At 40.0% G+C, this 18,288-nt stretch overlaps 1 protein-coding gene across 7 annotated transcripts in view; it reads right to left on the bottom strand.

Annotated features, from left to right (window-relative positions):
* Positions 1–202: 202 nt before the first annotated feature.
* Positions 203–18,288, bottom strand: part of CADM1 (cell adhesion molecule 1) — a 356,429-nt gene continuing 338,343 nt past the window's right edge. For 4 of the 7 annotated variants that reach the window (XM_072611034.1, XM_072611036.1, XM_072611038.1 and 1 more), the window contains 2 exons: positions 5,070–5,201; positions 203–3,086 (listed from right to left, as the gene is read on the bottom strand). In XM_072611034.1, coding sequence (XP_072467135.1) covers positions 2,968–3,086; positions 5,070–5,201 — 251 coding nt within the window. In that variant the 3' untranslated portion in view covers positions 203–2,967. Of the gene's footprint in view, positions 3,087–5,069; positions 5,202–16,747; positions 16,802–18,288 lie in introns of all 7 variants that reach the window. The other 3 variants (XM_072611032.1, XM_072611035.1, XM_072611033.1) reach the window with 1 other exon arrangement.

Below are 18,288 nucleotides of genomic sequence, written 5' to 3'. Positions count from 1 at the left end.
AGAGTGAGAGAGAAAAACAGAGAAGGGAGGGAAGGAAAAAACAAATGAACAGAAAGGAGGGTAGTGGATTTCCGGGGCTCTACCGTTAGCGATCTTGGCGACATATAAGTTCCCAAGAAGAAAGTCAGGACCTGAACCCTGACTTTCCTCTCTCAGGCTGAGGAGATAAAGAGTCCATAATGAGATTAAAAGGATCACTTGGTAACATTAATCTTTTTTATTAAGAAGACAGATATTTTATAGTACTTCTTTTTTTGTAAAAATGGTATACATGAACCAATACAAAATGCGAATGGGAACATAATGGATATGAAGTTTCTTACACTGTAACATCGTCCATGTACACCTTAAAAACAGAACTGGCCTAAGGGGAAAAGGAAAACGTCTGTGTGACTAAAGAACAAGCTTATTTGGCATCAATTATACATCCTTCATTATTTTATATTCCTTTAAAAAACACAAAAAAACAAGTTTGTTCTTTCTTCACTCTGAAAAAAAAGTGATCGACCTGTACAAAGTAATACTCAACAATACATTTCAAACAGTGCACTGTATACTTAAGAAAAAATACATAAACCAATATACAACTAAAATCCAGAATTTCCTGTTTTTGCTTTGTTTTATTTAATTATTTTCCAATGCGTGGGGCCTACACTTTGCAATCTACCTGAGACGGAAAACACCAATCAAAACACATGAACCTGAGACATGTCAACATTGTAAGTCATAGAGTTACATCAGTAACACTGCACTACTGTACACTTTTCAAAACAGAAAGATGGGCAGTTCCAAAAACAAGATGCCAATTCTGGAAGTGATGTTAAAAATAAAAATAAAATATAAAAAACAACCCTTTTACAACATGCTAAATGGTTCTCACCCTCTGATGTGGTTTTCTACTGTGGTCAGTCAGAACTGATGCTAGAGGCTCTGCGGAGAGCCACACACTATAAAATTCACTGAAAAAAGGGTTATTTCTTATGGATCTTTTGGACTTGGTTAAATGTTTAGGACTAGGAGGGGGTAAACACAAAATACTGCTCAATAATGGGTTTTCTTTTATATATTAGTCCATTCCCAAAAGGCCCCCATACTGCCACGGTTCTATCAAAGGTCAAAAGAAAGACAAGAAAAAAATAAACACGGTCCAAAATTAATAAAAAGCTGACACTTGTTTTTTTCTTCCCTTAAATAAATCAGCGTAAGTTTTCCACATAATATAACAATAGTAAAAATGCATCTTGCAAAATCCAAAATTACTCACTGAAAATGTTATATAATATATATATTTATATATAGATCTATCTTTTTTGTTGCCATCTTTCCAATAGGGACATTTGTCTGGAGTCTGGAGCCTTACCAAGTTATATGGTAAGAATTTACTTTTTGACCTTCAGACCATTTTTTGATTTTCTTGAAGTTTCAATGAAAATCCCCACATTTCTTTAAAAAAAAAAGTCACTGGTAACTTTACTTCCCTTACTTTCTCCCAAGGCTCCCCACCTAAGACATGTTCAAGGTAACTTATTTTTAGTAGCTGTGCACTATGGCTGCCATCATGCGAGGATCAGTAATTTTTTGGCAGATGGTTCTTAAGGCTGAGGAAAGAGGCCAAGGCTAGTGTATGAAAGGTAAAAAGATAAAACCACTCACATTTGAGTTTTGATTAAGTAACTGAAAACCTCTCCATGCTGTTTTTCCACCTCTGCTCTGACCTTTCTAGAACTGAGATCGACAGCAAACCAGTGTGAGAATAATACCGACCCTTCTTTTGTCCCCCTTGCCTTTGTCAAACTGAATCTGAAGGAATGAAAGTTTCACACAGACTCTCGTTGGAAATCCCAGCATGACAAATATCTGTAATATACAGTACATGCAGGCCACATCCTACTGCCTTCCTAACTAAGCACAAAGGAAAAAAAAAACCCCCAACCCCCCCTGTTCTTTCAAAGTCCTTCGCACACCACACGGACTTGTCTTTTTCCAACAAATTAGTGAGAAGCAAGGCCAATTGGGAAAGGTGGATGGAACCATTTGAAACAGAACTAATCAGAGCAGATTTTTTTTACTCCCTCCCTCCCCCATTTGCCCTCTGGTGGCAACTCAAATTTTGTCCACTTATATAAAAGGAACAGCCCTCACCTGTCAAGTCTGTTTAGGGCACTAGAAAAGGAGGAGTCCTTTACGCCCCAAACCTGTCTGGACAGCGTGAAGTACCTCTACTGAGCAGTCTACAGACACAGAATTAAAGACAGATTCAATCTCATTGTGACATACCTCACTTGCAGATAACCCTGTGTAGTAAGCAATGTCTCTCCGTGGCAAACGGAGAACATTTTCTGAATCACAGTCTAATTTTCTAGTCTTTGCTGCCCTAAGCATTGGGAACATGGGCAACAGTGAAGAGCTTTCATTGTTTGTTCACCCAAACCTTTAGGACAACAGAGAAGAATGGATTATGGATACACTAAATTTCGAACTATGAAATCGAAACTGTGCTGGTTCTCCTTTTATGAAATTGAGTTTCAAACAGAAAACAGTGACATTTTGAAAAGAAACAAAAGAAGAAGGGGTCGGGGGAAGGAGAAATGGAACAAAAATGTCTAAGGGATTCCAGCAGGCAAATTTCAAAATAGAGGCTACAGAGGGAAAAATAAATCCACAGAAAGAAAAACAAGGCACAGAATTTTCTGCAAATGACTGAACTAAACTATATCCAAGTTTGACTTGGATTTGAAAATAAAATAAAATAAAATAAAACAACAACAAAATAAAAAGAGGTGTCAAACAGCAGAGCGTACTTTATGAAAAACATTTTTACACAGCAAATCCCAGACCTTCCCAGTCTCACACCTCTCCAGCCATTCATAAAACAAACACACGAGTTGCTCGCAAGTTCCAATATCACTGTCTCTTTATCGTCTAAATAGGGCCAGTTGGACACCTCATTGAAACAAAAAGGCTGATCTAGATGAAGTACTCTTTCTTTTCTTCAGAGTTGTTCTGTCCTCCTTCTGCATTGATTATAGCTGTGTCTGCGTCTGCTGCATCATCGGCTCCTTTGGCTTCATGAGTGAAGTATGTACCTGAAAGATGAAGTGGTAAAAGTACCGTGACTGTCTGATGGCCTCTGTGTAAAGTGGTACAGAGATGGCGACTTGCTTTATGGCCGTCATCAGCCGAAGTGGTGTGCGGGCAGCGGAGGGGAAAAAACAATTGAAGGAAGAAAGGGAGGTGGGTGAGACAAATGGGAATCCGGGGGGTTCCACAGGCACCACTCCAACTGAATCGCTGCGATATAATTCAGCAAATGAGACATTAGAGCAGTGATTATGACCAGAGGATGTCAGCAGAAGAAAACGTGAGTGGGAGCTAAAAATGCAGAAAGCTGGAGAGCTGATGAAAATGTGCACAGAACGACAGGGATAGGCACACGTATGTGGCAAACAACCGAACCAGGGAAAAACAATTAGCAAATTTATGAATTAGGGTCCTCTTTGTGCTTCTCGGATGTAATCTGAACAAAAGTTGCTTGCTTTTATGAAATAGGGATGTGCTAGGATTTCTGGAAGTATGTCTGATTTTTATCCCAATTCTTTTTTAGACTGAGGACCAAAATAGAGCAACGATATGTCATGACTGTAGTATTCATGCAGAATGTCTGTCTTAGCTAGTCGAAGAAAGAACCTTAATTCATAAATTTGCAGATCAACAGAGCTACTTTATAGAGGCCGTAAGTAAAGCCAAGCCACCTATTTTTCACCAAGAAGGCCCAATAGACTACATCCATCCATAAGGTATAAGTCAGAAGCTTTCCCACCAAGGAAGGAAAAAGAGCGTAAAGGAGGAGTTCACACCTCTATGGCCACAATGAAAAGATTCTATCGTGCATTTCTCTCCAAGGGTTCTTAACAAATAAACAAAAAGTGGCCAATACATAGGTTTTCAAAGTGGAAAACCAGAGAAAGGAGGGGGTTAAGTGCAAACATTTCACTCTAGCTTTTCCTCAGCCCTTTTCCCTCACCTTCATTCTGCTAATTCAAAGCCCTCTTCCTATGGTCATGAAGCAGTTAGCTTTTCTGTTTCATCCCTGGCACCAGTCTCTCTGATCTTGGTACTGTGGTTCAAGTAAAACATATACAGGGCCTGGGACGTGCTCTTCAAAACCATACTGATTACTGGGGCTGGAGACAGAGGAAAATGGGTGACTTTAGGGAAACCAAATGATTTTAAGCTTGAACCAAGCATTTGGATGCCGAAGGCAGCTGTTTCCTCAGGGCTCCCTTGTAGGACTCAAGCTGCCTTTTCCCCAGAACCAAATCCTTCAAACACCTAGATTTTAATAGCAAATGAAAATCCCCAAAGTGCTAGGAAAACACAACCGAGAAAGACAGGGGCCGAAAAAGAAAAAGAAGAATAAATTACCAGAAGGGGAGAAGAGGATTAGAGCAGCATGGGGCAGAGAGGCGGAGAGTTGGAAGAGATGATTGCACATCCAGATTGCACATTTGATAAGTGTGATGATTAATAGCAATTTAAATCTATTGCACCGATAATTTAAAAAATACATATTTATGTGGTTTTTAGACCAATGGATTTCTTTGACTGTGATATATCAATCCAGGGAAGTATTTCTTATTGTGACCAGATTACAAAAAAGCTCTTCTGGGCCTGGGAGCACACCCATCCACCTCCCCACCAGTATGGATAAACAAAAGATATAATCTCTCTATATATGCTTTATTGGATTTCACACCACACCCAGGATGACTGAAGAGAAAATACAGCTACTTTTTAATCCTTAACATGGCACTAAGAATGGACCAGCACTACATCTACCAATGTCTTATATTTAGAGGGTATAGATCTGTGGAAGGTGAACATTGACCACTAACTCCACAGTCTTAATCAACACCTGCAGTGTTTTCTCCCCATTTCCCTGATTTCAGAAGTTAGGTTGTGTGACCAGGCAAACCAAGCCACCTCTCAAGGACAGAGTAGGAGAGCCCCCAAAGTCAGAAGCTGGGATGGCAGGAGGATTTCTCAACCTTCCCCAATGCCATGCTTACCTTTATGTCTAGCAAAGTATCGCCCCAAAATGATGAGCAGGCACAGCATGGCAAACACCACCACGGCAACAACTCCGCCAATCACTGCATGATCCACTGCCCTTATTGAGTTGTCTTCACCTGCACGAGAATCTGTCAAAATCAGAAGAGGAATAGGGATGCAGAGCTTATTACAAGCTGCTCGGAAGCCTTGGTGATGCTGCTTCCAGGGTTACAAGGTCATCTTGTTTTTTAATGGAGAAGTTGGAAAGAACAAACGAGGTGGATCAAGTTCCACAGAGGGAACAGACTGACCTGTCTGATCCTGAGCTGATCTGTTCTCCCCACAAGGCAATTTTGTGATAAGTATCATTGGGGTCACTAATGCATGTGGAGCAAGCGGGGAGGGGCGGGGTGGGGGAAGGTGGGAGGGAGGGAGGGAGAGGGAGGGAGAGAGAGAGAGAGAGAGAGAAAGAGAGAAAGAGAGAGAGAGAGAGAGAGAGAGAGAGAGAGAGAGAGAGAGAGAGAGAGAGAGAGAGAGAGATAGAGGAAGGAGTGCATGGGGGAAGGAAGAGGACCTGACTGACTGATCCTGATCTGGTCTAAAATGTCACTCTGTCAATGTCCAGTTGTGGATCCTAGTTAAAGAGGCTGACCTAGTAATTTAAGGGCATTCAGAATGGCACCTTCAGGCCACAGCAGCATGGGCTGGAGACTAGGAGAGACAGCCCACTTATACAGATGCTGAATGATATTCTATGCATAGGCAAGGTAAGGATCTTGAAAACCACAATGGCCTAGAGATAAAACAAGGACATTAAAACTAAATACAAGTGACATGCCCACTACGGTTAGGATCTATGGGGCAGTAAGCCTCAATCTAAAACATAAAAGCCTATTCCAGAAAAGATAGCAAGGAATAATTGTACATTGCCAAAGACAGTTTTTATTTTATTTATTTAACACCCCTGCATGCAATTAATTTTCTTTTATAAGCACTGCTCCCTCAGGATGTCTTCTTCCGACTGAGGAACGACATGTTTGGCTGGGGAACAACTCCAAAATGAACACAGAATGAGCTATGGTGATGTAGAATGAATGTATGGCAGTGTAAACAATTTTAATTTAGGAATGTGGCTACATCACCCCTTGCTGAAATCCTAATGGCACCCAAGATTTATAACATAGTAAAATACAATTATTCTCCCGTTGATTAATACATTAACATTTTGGAATGGAAGCTAAACCATTGTCTTTTTTTTTATTGAGTCAAGTACGACACCTCCATTAAAATGATTTACTAGCTGTACCTTACAATTTAAGCACAGCAGCAACAGAAACGGTAAAAATCTTTTAACTTTACATGATTTGTGAAGTCATATGTGAAGGATTTACCATTTAAATCTTTCAGTACAAGAAGCACATGGCCTATAAATCTGTTCCCCTTGCAGTCGCTGGACGCCTAAGAGAAATGCATTTCACCAGGAAGACTGAGAGTGCAAATTCAAGTCAATTTTTAAGAAAGATTTATCTCTGTCTCTCTCCAAAGAACAGAGCAAATCTCTGAAGCCTCCACCTCTAATAATATTTGAAGTTTATCGATCAAGTGTACAGATCCGTGACAGCTAAAGGTAATGGTGCTCTTTTGAGCCGAAACCTGATACAACGCTTTCAGCAGGAGGGCATGATTTACACTTTCTATCGATATTTCCAATTCTGCTCTGAGATTAAGTACTGAAGGATGTGGGGAAATAACTCGTGACTGAGGGTTCTATAAAATGCATTTTAATTAAAAGAGTTTAAATTAAAAATGAAGTCCTTAAAGTGTTTCATTAAGTTACATTTGAAAGGACCACAAGAAAGGGGTGGGGGGAAAGCCCCATATAAACAAAATATGAAAACCAAAGGCAGCTGCAGGGTTGCCCAGTACTCCGGGATGATGGGGCTTTAATTGGGGAATGGAGATGGGTGCAGGCAGTGTGCTGCAGCCAATTAGCCAGCTCCATAATGTGGGATCCCCTCCAGTGACACATCTAATAAGCTAATCCTGAAGCATGGTGGTGAGGAATCTCCCTCCTCAGCCAAAAGTGTTGCCAACTGCATTTGCTACAGTACTCACTGTCATGGGAGTCATTTCAACAAGGTATGGCTTCACTAGGGAAACTATTTTTGGGGAAAGAAAACATGTTGAAGAAAAGCACGCCTCATGGGACACTATGTCTGCTGAAGGCAAGTGCTTTATACACTGGATACACTCACCCATTCAAAAGATAAGCAGCAGGGAAAAAAAGATAACTCGAGATGTGAAAAATCAGAATTGACCAAAAGAGAGTAAAAAACCATACAAAATCAAATAAGGGGGTATTTTCCCTGGGTAATGATCATAGAAGAGCATTTTACAATGATGAGAATTAACTCATATCCAACTGCCATGAGCTTCAGACATCTTGAAAATTATGTCTTTCAACTTGATGTCTTAGAGATGGGTGGAGACCATGAAATCAGGTCTTGAAAAGAGTGAAGGATATTCATAAGAAGCTCCAAGAAATAGCCAAGTCAATCCTTCAACACCCTCTTTTAAAAGGGTAAAGTCTTTGGTCTAGGCACATCCATGTCTACTGTTTTGAGTATATTCACTATTATCTGTTCCCGTAACTGACAACAATATGAGTCCAAGAAAAGTGATGTCTTAGGGAGAGAAGCTATGGGAGTGAAGGGGATTTAACTGGAGGTATAATTACTTTAAAACTTAATCATTTGTTGTAAGCCTTGCTGTGAATGGGCTTACAGATAAATAAGCTAGACTTCCTTCTTTTCCTGTACTTACATACTCTATCCCCTAATTAAGTAGACAGGTTCTAGTTGATCTTTTTTTTTTTTAATTTTCTTTTTAAGGCATACATATTTTATAGCCATTTATTTATAAGGGTAATCTCTGCTGCTATCTTCTGATAGCAACTTTGATCAGGAAGTTTACTACCACCAGTTAATCACTAAGACATCTTTCCTGCCTTCATTTACTGTGGACAGACACAGAAGGTTACCAATGTTTAATTTACAGGAAATATTGTAGGTTATGACTTGCTCACTGCCTCCTCACTCACTTCCCACTGATACTTCTCAGGTTTATTGTAGTACTTGATAATAGAGCTGTGCCCAATTCACCTATCTAACGCTTCTGTCACTGTTTGGCCTCACGTATAACGGTCATAACTGTTTCTGGACTCATCTTGGCTCTTCCCAGTTGTTCTCACGTGTAGAGTAGGGGGAGTTTTTATATTGTTATTGATTGGTTCAGGCAGCATCAGAGAGAACTGTGTTGGCTAAGAACTGTCTAGACCCTGAGAGAGCTTCATGATGTGAAACAATATCCTAAGACTTTACACAAAAAAGGTACTTGGGCTTAATCTAGCCAGGATGGGGACCAGGGACTGAAGGAAATACAGACTATCAAAGGAATAGCAGTCTGACAGCTCCTTCATCATTCCTGTCAAGAGCTCAGGAAGATTCTTTGAGAAATTATTTTCAGGTGAGAGACTTGAAAAAGTTTTGGCCTTTGCTGTCACCCCCAAATCTGACTCCTGGGGCACTCGCCCTTCTCAGGGAGGAACCATCAACTTCAAAATTTCCTGAAACACCACCTCCAAATGTGTGGCTCCCTATCTGAAAGGTACAAAAGAGAAACAAATGAGCTGAACTTTTCGTGCTCTGCTACTTGTAAAATGGATATATGAACTGAGCAGGTCAGCAGGAAGAATAATCATTTGAATTCCGAGTGAATGGGTAAAATGGGTAAAATAAGTTCATCTTTTCAGGTTAGGTGAGTATGGTTCACCTTCCCCAAGACCAGAATTGTCCCATTCATTAATTAGTATATGAGCATTCATTTTTTGGAAATCAGATTAGTTACCCCTCTATCCAACAAGGCAAAGGGAGTCTCTCCTTGCAATTTGATGCTAGCAAAAAGATTCTACCAGCGTCGTAGTTTGGTGATGTAGTACAACTGGGCTTGGGAAAGTCTGATCCAAATCAATGCACAGGTGATCTTAAGGTTAAAACAAACAAACAAAAACCACTGGCCCCACCACATTTGTTGAAAGCCTAATGTAGCTGCTGGGAGGTAAGTGCTTGGTGAACCTTTCTGACAAATATTATCATAGGGTTTGGGAATCTCCCTGCCTATGTCAGTCAGATCGTGGAGTTCTTTCTAAGACTCTCAGAGCAGCAAAAGTTCTCTTGAGAAAAAGAGGCAGCAGAAATTGTTTGGTATTCAGGAGTTAGGTTTGCTTAAGACAAAAAGCTGAGCACTTGGCTTCAGGTAAAAATCTACACCAGCCAACTGAATGCTAAGTTGGTGACAACTGCTTGGGTCAGAGAATCACTAACCACTGACTCATTTCGTTATCACAACTGTCAAGGGAAAAAATTCCAAGGAACTCTTGAGGGGAGGAGAGAGAAAAGGAGGAGAAGGAATGGCCCAAGTAGGCTATTGTCTTACCTTGGGTCAGGTAACCTGGTCTGACCCTTTTCTCTGTAGGCAGGGAGGTAGGGGGAGTTCTGGCCTTCACTGAAAAGGCTGTTAGAAGATTTTTTTGTTCCCTGGCTGGGAGAGATGGCAGCGGTGGTGATGATGGAGGTGGAGGTGGTGGAGGTGGTGATGGTGGTGGTGGTGGTGGTGGAGGTGGTGGTAGAGGTGGAGGTGGAGGTGGTGGTAGTGGTGGCAGGGTGTCTCTCCTCTCTCTCATCACTTGCCAAGTAATGGCCTAATAGTTGCCTCATCCTTGGGAGGGTTCAGCAAATGGATGAAGATATCCATAATCTGTAGCTATAGTCTAACATGGGCAATGTAACTTAAGCAGAGGCACAAATATTCTAGGTCTGGGATTAGCGGTGGATGGCAGCCTCTGTTAGAACAGAAAAGGGCCACATTCAAGACATCCTCTATATAACTAGAAATTGGCCCGTGAATACCATCAGCTAGCCATTTGACAATTAGGATCATGGCCAGAGAAACTCGGGTACAAAGGATTCAAACTTCTCACGTCAAAGTCTGCAGCTGCACAAGAGAGCTTGGGGAATTCTGGGGTCAAATCATTTCATCGAAATTACACCAAGCTTGACTCTAATGTATACGATTACTCTGAAAAGAAAGGGAGCTGTCTGTGCTGCCTAGAGTGGTCAGGTAATGCTTAGGGTATGAGGATGAACACGTCTTGGTTGGCTTACCTTGACATTATCAAAACTTCTCCAGCTGATAATTTAAAGCACAACTAACCAATCTGTAGAGAGTTATATACTTCACTTCCAGACACATATTTGCATTTTTGTAAGTTACGAGTTATCTTATCTACTTTTCAAAGCAAACACTTAATGGAGGGAGAGATTCTAATAACATTTAGACTTGTTGCTCCTAATTACTGGACAGATGCCCAGCCCACTGCAATGTTGTACATTTACAGCTGAAAAAGGAAAAGGTCAGAAATATTGAATTTTTGCAGCATTTCTACTATCCAATTTAGTTTATAAAGTTTCTTTTCCTGGGCTGAGATCCTGCTGGACAAGCCAGCTCAATTATAAACTCTTAAAATAAGGGTTTTCTAATGGAAATGCTGACTCAAGCCCTTTGGGGTTATATGGATTAGTCTACCCAGGTGGAAGCTTAATGACTATGATGTCACTCACTATCACTCTGTTGGGGCTGGGGGCAGGGAAAGAGAAAATCCCAGTGCCTCACACCCCACAGCCTAACTTGAGGGGTCGTGGGGGGGGGACCACCTGACCTTAAAAAACAAACACTGGCACTGCTGAAAAATGGAGCTAATCATTTCCAGCACTGATTGTGTTTCCCATCTACAGTAACACAAATACGTGTGTATTCTGAAAAGCACAACTTTATTACTGAAGGGAAACACACTGAATGGCATGAGCTGACAAAATGCCACATTATTTGCTAATCCTAATATGTTCTTCTTCTTTAAGATCTGCTTTTCTCAGCACCAATTCAATTACAGATGCTACAAATCCTTCTGACATTTAATTCCCTCTTGTCAGAGAGTAGTAAATGTATACAGGACATGCACAGCTTTCCCATTAAGATGTTAATATATATTGGAGCACACTAGCCTCTATACAGCCTAACCTTTCTTCTTCTTAGAAGGGTGGGAAGGGCGGAATGAATTCAAGGAAGGAAAGCAAACCAGGAAGAGTTCTGAACTGCATGGAAGGCATTTAGTACTATACTTTAGCTGCATCTATCTCAATCAATTGAACTATAACCACACTAACATTTCAAAGAAACTATTTTAAGCAACTTAAAGGAAAACTGTAGTTGATTATCATACCATACTGAACTCAATCGGCTCTCATTAAAAATTATATGTACATATACACACATACGTACATACTATGGTCTACAATAGCATCAAAATTCATAAAGGGTGGTGAGTGGAGGGGAGAAGAAATTATTTGATTGATACAACCCAAGAACATTTTCTGAAGGAGGTTCAACTTGGAGATGCAGAGAGAATTATGGTCTTACTAAGCAGAATGGTCTATTACAGGATAAAGCAGTATAGACGCTATGGAAAAGCCTTTATAACTAATTTTACCTTTGCCTTATTCCATAAGGTAAGGTAACGCAAATGAAAAACTTCTTGAGGGTAGGGCCAGGCCTTATATTTATTTGAACGCCCAGCTTCAGGAAGGGAACTCAGTGAACACTTCTTGAATCGACAGTATTAAGGCACATGCCTTGGCCTTGGATTTTATAATATGATAACAGCACCCCATTTGTGATGGTTGTTGCTGTTGTCACCTACTGCTGTTGTCCTTTGTGGTGGTCAGGTTTATAGGGAGTGTCTGGTTAAACGTGACATATTTTATAACTAAAAATTAAAAGTGGTTTTTAAAAAAATTGTCAGTTCTCCTCTCTCAAATTACTCAAGTTAATTAATTTAACCAACAGCAGAAATGATTTCCAATGGTTCCTATCTAACAGGGTGCAAATCCTCTGTAAAGTATTCTGCATCACCAGGAAGACCACAAGGCACATTTGTATGGTGATCATCTCTACACATCAAATAGTAAGGACTTAATAGTGGGTTGATGCTTTTTTAATCATAACCAGCAGTAAGGCAAAGAGAACATCACTAGAGTTTTCCTTTAAATGTGAGCACATCTGATAAAGAACATAGAGTTAAGTAGATTGTCTCTACACAGACATATCCCACTAGTATCTCTCTTTTACAGAAAGATGCTCAAGCAGAGCTTAGGGATTTGGGAGATTCCTGGGAAGATGGGTTAATGAATATGGTGAAGTCACCCCAGAGTAGTGTCCAACCTGTAGAACTGAAGTTCACACTTGGTCTGCCCACCTGCCTTTTAGTTTGAAGGAAAAGTTCTTACTTAACAGACTCATTCTTGGCCATAGAGGGAAAACAGCAGCATGTTGGATTATGCCAAATCACCATTAAAACCATGAAGTTCTTGCCCTATGCAAGTCATAAGGTGATTGGCATGGACACAGAACCACTGCTCAAACCTCAGTGCCTTTTAGTTATTCAGATAAAGCAACCAATATTGTCATTTTCCCCAACCTGACCATGTTAATATTTCACATGATGTTTTGCAACCACCTCAGAGGTGAACAACTTCTGGAGTTTAGGACAATGAACTTGTCAATGAAAAGAAATCAATTCCTTGTTTCCTCCCCACATCCCTACCAAAGGAAGCAGCAGTGGGTGATATGGGGCAATTATCTTTCCTACCCAGGCATCAAGTGACTGAAGCCTTGCTGATCTGGAAAGGAACTTCTAAGGACCAATACTTCTCAAAGTGGGAGGCAATCCCCCAGATTTATCATTTTAAATCATACTTTTGCTACATTTTTCAAAACTACGGCTAATTCTACAATAAAAGAAAATGGTGCAGTTTAGAACTGGAATCCATACTTCAGACCTTCTTACACAGTTTCCCTCTGGGACTTTAAAAAAAGAAGTATACCATGGAAATTAGGTCTGCCTGCCTGCCAAATCTGGGGTCACATTTTATGCCATAGTTGATAATGAAAGAAACCAAGGGAATCTTTTGGTTTGCTTTACTACCATAGGAGTAGTACCTTGCAGAAAGGTCCAACTGCATTTCAGAGGATTGAAAAAAGAAAGGATTGTCCAAAAGAGTAACTAACATCGGACCCTTAGGGCCTTTCTAGTGGCTGAATGCCAACATACTCAATCCCATAATTTGCAAACTAGACCAAAGTCCTTTAAATGTTTCCTTGGGTCAAAAATTAGCCTAGGCTAATGTGATAGTTTTAGGCTGTTTCCTTTGTGTTGTGAAGGCAATACTGGGATTCATTCAGGTTCTTCCTTAATTAATATTAGGGGATGGTCTGCCAAAGCCATCCAAAGATTTGCTCTTTACCCTCTACCTTCCTAATACTTAAAAAAAAGCTGCAAGATTTTTCCGGTTCATAGGATGGTTTGTAGTCCAAGATTTTAAAGCATGATTTGGGGAAATGTGACAAATCTGGAATTTCTTCTCTGTACTTGTTCTCTAAAAGAGAAGGCTGATGGATTGCTTTGTATGTGTTAGATGGTCATTCATTCCAGGGAATTTTATATTTATCACTGCACAACGCTAAATGTTCCCCAAAGGCCCTTCCATTGCTGAAAGGGGAGACTATGGTGTAGGAAAAATCAAAAAAAATTTTAAAGGTTTTGAAATAAAATAGAGGAATGAATATGCTTAAAGCTGTCCTATTCCTCAACGGGTGGCAATAACCACCAGCTGTCACTAGCAAACAGCAGATGTAATTGATAAAACAACTCAAAAACTCGTGTGGATCCATCATCAATAAAGTTAACACCCAAAAAAGTAAATGAAAAGGTTCAAAGGAAAACTGGATAAGCTCCCCAGGTCTACCAATAATTAAATCTCTTAACATACAGGCATGAAATATTTTTTTTTTAAATGCAGATTAAAGAGGAGGATCAGCTGGGCAACTTGCTTTGCTGCATGAGGATGGAGTACCATATGCTGCTTATGAAAATGTCATTAACTGAAGCAACATTGGTGTATGTTTTTGGGGGGAGGATAAAATGGAGACTAGAGACCAAGCTGTTATTATTTCAAAGGAACTATAGTAAATAACATTTCTCCCCAATAAAGAAAGGATGAAATTGCCACCAAGAAGCAGCGAGGAACGGATGGTAATATTATTCATTACCACAGTTTAGCATTAAGTGTGCAACACCTACTCTAATTTATTGATGGACTGTTTAAGACGGGTGTTAACCTGTTTGTCTTGTATTATAATTGAATTCGGTCTCTAAGCTACAGGAATTCAAGGAGTTCATCCTTCTTCAATCAATATGCTCCCCTTCAGTGACCCATTTCAAGACAGCTTCATAAAAAATAATGTATTTTGTTTTAATAAATTTAAACACTATGACAGCTGCTCAATTTTTATTGGTTGTTTTTTTTCCAGACGTCTCTTAGCTGAAGAGGGAAGCTAAGGCTCACAATCAATAATAATTGATTAATCAGCATCCCCTTTGAACAAAGGTGCTAATCAGTTTTTGATTAGTTCATCAAACCAGATGTAAAGGCAGCCCCTTTCCTTGCATGATTGTTCATCAGTGTTTTACATGATGCACACTGCGGAGCAATATGTGACTGAGATACATCTGGAAGGAGCTGGGGTGGTGGTGGGGAGACAACTTAATGTATTCATTTAACTGAATTATTATGAACACACACCAACAGTTATTGGTTTATTGTTCCTGACTAGTAGGTGATTGATAGGGCCACAGCAAAGACGCATGTGACAATGGGGCTGAGCTACCCAGTACAATCTTAATTACTGAATCCTGGTGGGTGGCTGGAGGGGGTAAATGAGTTACCTTTTTCCCAAAAAAGGAAAATTATTTTTGCCCACCTGAATGATTCTTGTTAGATGACAGAGCAAGCTAACAAACTGGGGGGTTGCGGGGGGAGCAGGTCTGGATCCTGCTCACAAGAACTTGCCAGGCTCTTGCCCCTCTCATTCACTCTGAGGTACTCATTTCCATTGGGACTAGAATCTGAACTAAGCCCAGAGACCGCCTTCAAACAACTAGAAACATTTATTCATAAATTGCTTACTTCTCACATTAATGAATGGATTAAGCTTCAGATAGGGACAGAACTACCCATCTGTATCAGAAACAAAAAAGCCAATGGCTACACTTCTTACAGTTTCACTAAATAATAAAGTGAGGCAACGTGAAAACAATCCCTTCCCAACCTTTCACTCCTTCATCCCTGGGTCATTCATTTATTTCAGGATTTGGAATGAGTCAGTGCCTGGAGGGGAAGGGGGAATAGAGTGGGAATTAGTGGAGATGAGCAATGATGAAATTGTCTCTGACCAGAACAGTCTTCTAATTAAAGACTGTACCTCAATACCTACCTCTTAAAAAGATTTGGTGTGAGATGACAGCAGTCTTCAAATATCTGAAGGGCTACCACTTTGAAGAGGATTAGATTTACTCTGATTAGCCTCAGAGGGCAGAACCAGGAACAATGGGTAGGAATTAGATTGGCAGATTTATTCTTGAAGTCAAGAAAATAATCTTTAAATAACTAGAACTCTCCAAAACTGTAATGACAAGGGAGAGAATGGGTTTCCCTTTACTGGAGATGCAACAGGACAAACAATCACTGTTGGAGATGTTTAAAGAAAGACTTCTTAGGTCAAGTACAGGCTGGACTAGAGGGGACTGGCTTATCATCCTCTCTGCTTCTGGGGTTAGGAAGATACTGAGAAGACTCAGTTCTCTCTTACTTCCAATGGGCAAGTGAGTTCTCCTACTTATTTTCCCTACTGACAAGAATGGAAAAGACCTCCTTGGGAACAATGTGGGAGGTGTCATTATTTATAAAGAAGTTAACTGAAATGTTTAAGAAACTAAGAGCTGGTTGGAAGTTGTCACAATAGCATGGAAACTCGAATAATTGTTTAGCTCTGATCACTTTAAATCTCCTCCCTCCCCTCTTTGTAGGATATGCTTCTTATTCTGGATTAGTAACACCTAAATTCTGGAATCAAGCATGAAACCTACTTTTGCAAGTGCTCAGTCTGCTGTGAAAAAGGTCTGAGGTGGATAATTAGTTTACATCATGGCTGTGACAAAACAATTGGCCCCTTCTTTCCCCCTCCCACCCTTATTCCTCATATAATCAGATCATGACTTTACCAGCCCATCCCAAAGAAGTAGGCAGTAAAGATTTAAAGAGGTGCTTTTTTTTCTTTTAAAGAAATAGATCTTGTCACACAATCCAACATCCTTAACTGCTTTGCAAATGTAACAGAATTTCTTCTGAACCATCATATAATTAGGATGCAAAAATTATTTCAAGCCAATGAACTTAAGAGTAGTTGTGGCACAACTGGAAAGAGAAATTGTCCTCTACTGTGTGCAGAATGTCTTCACAGGCTGAAATACATTTAGATATAAGTATCAATCCCAGCAGCAAGGGAGGTGGATGGGCATGGGGAGGAAGAACAGCCATCAACAGAAAACAAGCCTATTTCTATAGGACAGGTTGCTTACATCAGGAAAACTGCTGAATGCAACTCAAAATGGCCATTATGCAGAAGTGAACAACATTCCCACAGGTCGGACACTACAGAACCTTACCTAATGACTAGCCCTTACCTGAGAGGTCCTCACTGTCCAGTTCTTCTGCGGAATTGGGCAACTGAGTAAGGCCTTACAAGTAAAAACAAACTCGTTTTTTTTTTCATTCCTCGAGGGACATAAACAAAACACTTAAGAACTGAGGATGAATTTTTTTTGAAAAATATGAGCCAAATCACTTGCCATCTTTTTTTTTTTGATAGCTCAAATATATTAAACCATAAGTACAGTTCTCCAATAATTTACTTTATTACTGATAGACAATGAGAGGTAGAAAGATTCCTCAGTCTCCACTGCTCAAAGCACATGAAACATGAAGGGGAATGTTCAAAATCACTCATTCGTAACAGCATGCAAAAATATAAAACCTGATTGTTAGCTGTCAGTGCTCTGCTACATCTCTTTATTACAATTCTATTTAGATTCTCCACACCGCTGTATGTAAGAAATTTTGTTTCAAGTTTTGCTACAAATTGAAATCCTTTGCCAATACTGACAAATACAGCATTTTATCAATTTATGATTATCTTGGATCACATATTTCAAATTGGTATAGTATCTGTTGACTGCAGACTGCAGGTTATTCCTTCATCAGAAAATCTGATATGTAAAAAAATTTTTAAAAGCATTTCATAAATCAACGATACTCAATGAAAAACAAACACCCTCAAAGCTGAAAAAGCAGGTAGGTCAGGAGAGAACCAGCTGGGGCCTTGAAATGCTGGTGTCTGGAGCACTCAAAGCTTTGCCCACGAGGGTTATTTCTTACCTAGCTCAGCTTTTCTCTAGAGAGGTCAACAGAGAAGGAGAAAACAGGAGGTTAGGCTAGGAAACTGCTTCCATTTTTCTGATGCTTTATTTGCAAATTGATATAGTAAGAAAGGTCACAGAACAATACAAATGTTCTAAGACTGAGGAAGCCTATTTAATTAGGAAAAAAATGCACAGTGCATTTGAGTATATAAGCAAAACAAAGAACAAACCCTGCTTTAGCAGTAGAATACAGACCAAGCAAATGCACTCTGGGGCTATGGACAGAATTTGCTACTTTTCCAGAGAGGAACGCAGATTTAATCAAATCAAAGCAAATAAAAATGGCCAATCTCCACCCCCCCCACCCCGCCACCCCCCATTGGACTTTTCAGGGTCATGAAAGTTAGTGTTGGAAGATATCTAATTAGGCAATGGGGACTTCTCTTGACTGCTTGGGATTTCCCAATATTTAAATCCTGAGAAAGAATTTCCACCATTGCCCTTGGGAGAGAACTCCGAAGGGCAAGGGGCCAATGGGAAACGGATGGGTTCCAAGTCCACAGGTGCCTCTGAAACTACAGAACTGGACACTTTAAGGGGAAGCAGTAAGTGCTGCAATAAATTGCAGAAGCATCTAAGTAGGAAGAATTTCCATTTTTTCAGCGTTTGGATTGGCTGAAAGTATTCCAATTTCTAATTGGCTTTATCCATTGTATAAAGACTGATGATTACAATTATTTGAATAATTGTTATAAATGGGCAACATAAAGTACTTCTCTGTAGTTAATTATGTATTTGCAGTTCTC

Source organism: Notamacropus eugenii, chromosome 5 (genome assembly GCF_028372415.1).
Source record: "Notamacropus eugenii isolate mMacEug1 chromosome 5, mMacEug1.pri_v2, whole genome shotgun sequence".
Lineage (NCBI taxonomy): Eukaryota > Metazoa > Chordata > Mammalia > Diprotodontia > Macropodidae > Notamacropus > Notamacropus eugenii.
Note: the sequence above shows the minus strand (reverse complement) of the source record. Positions and strands in the feature narration are given on the sequence as shown.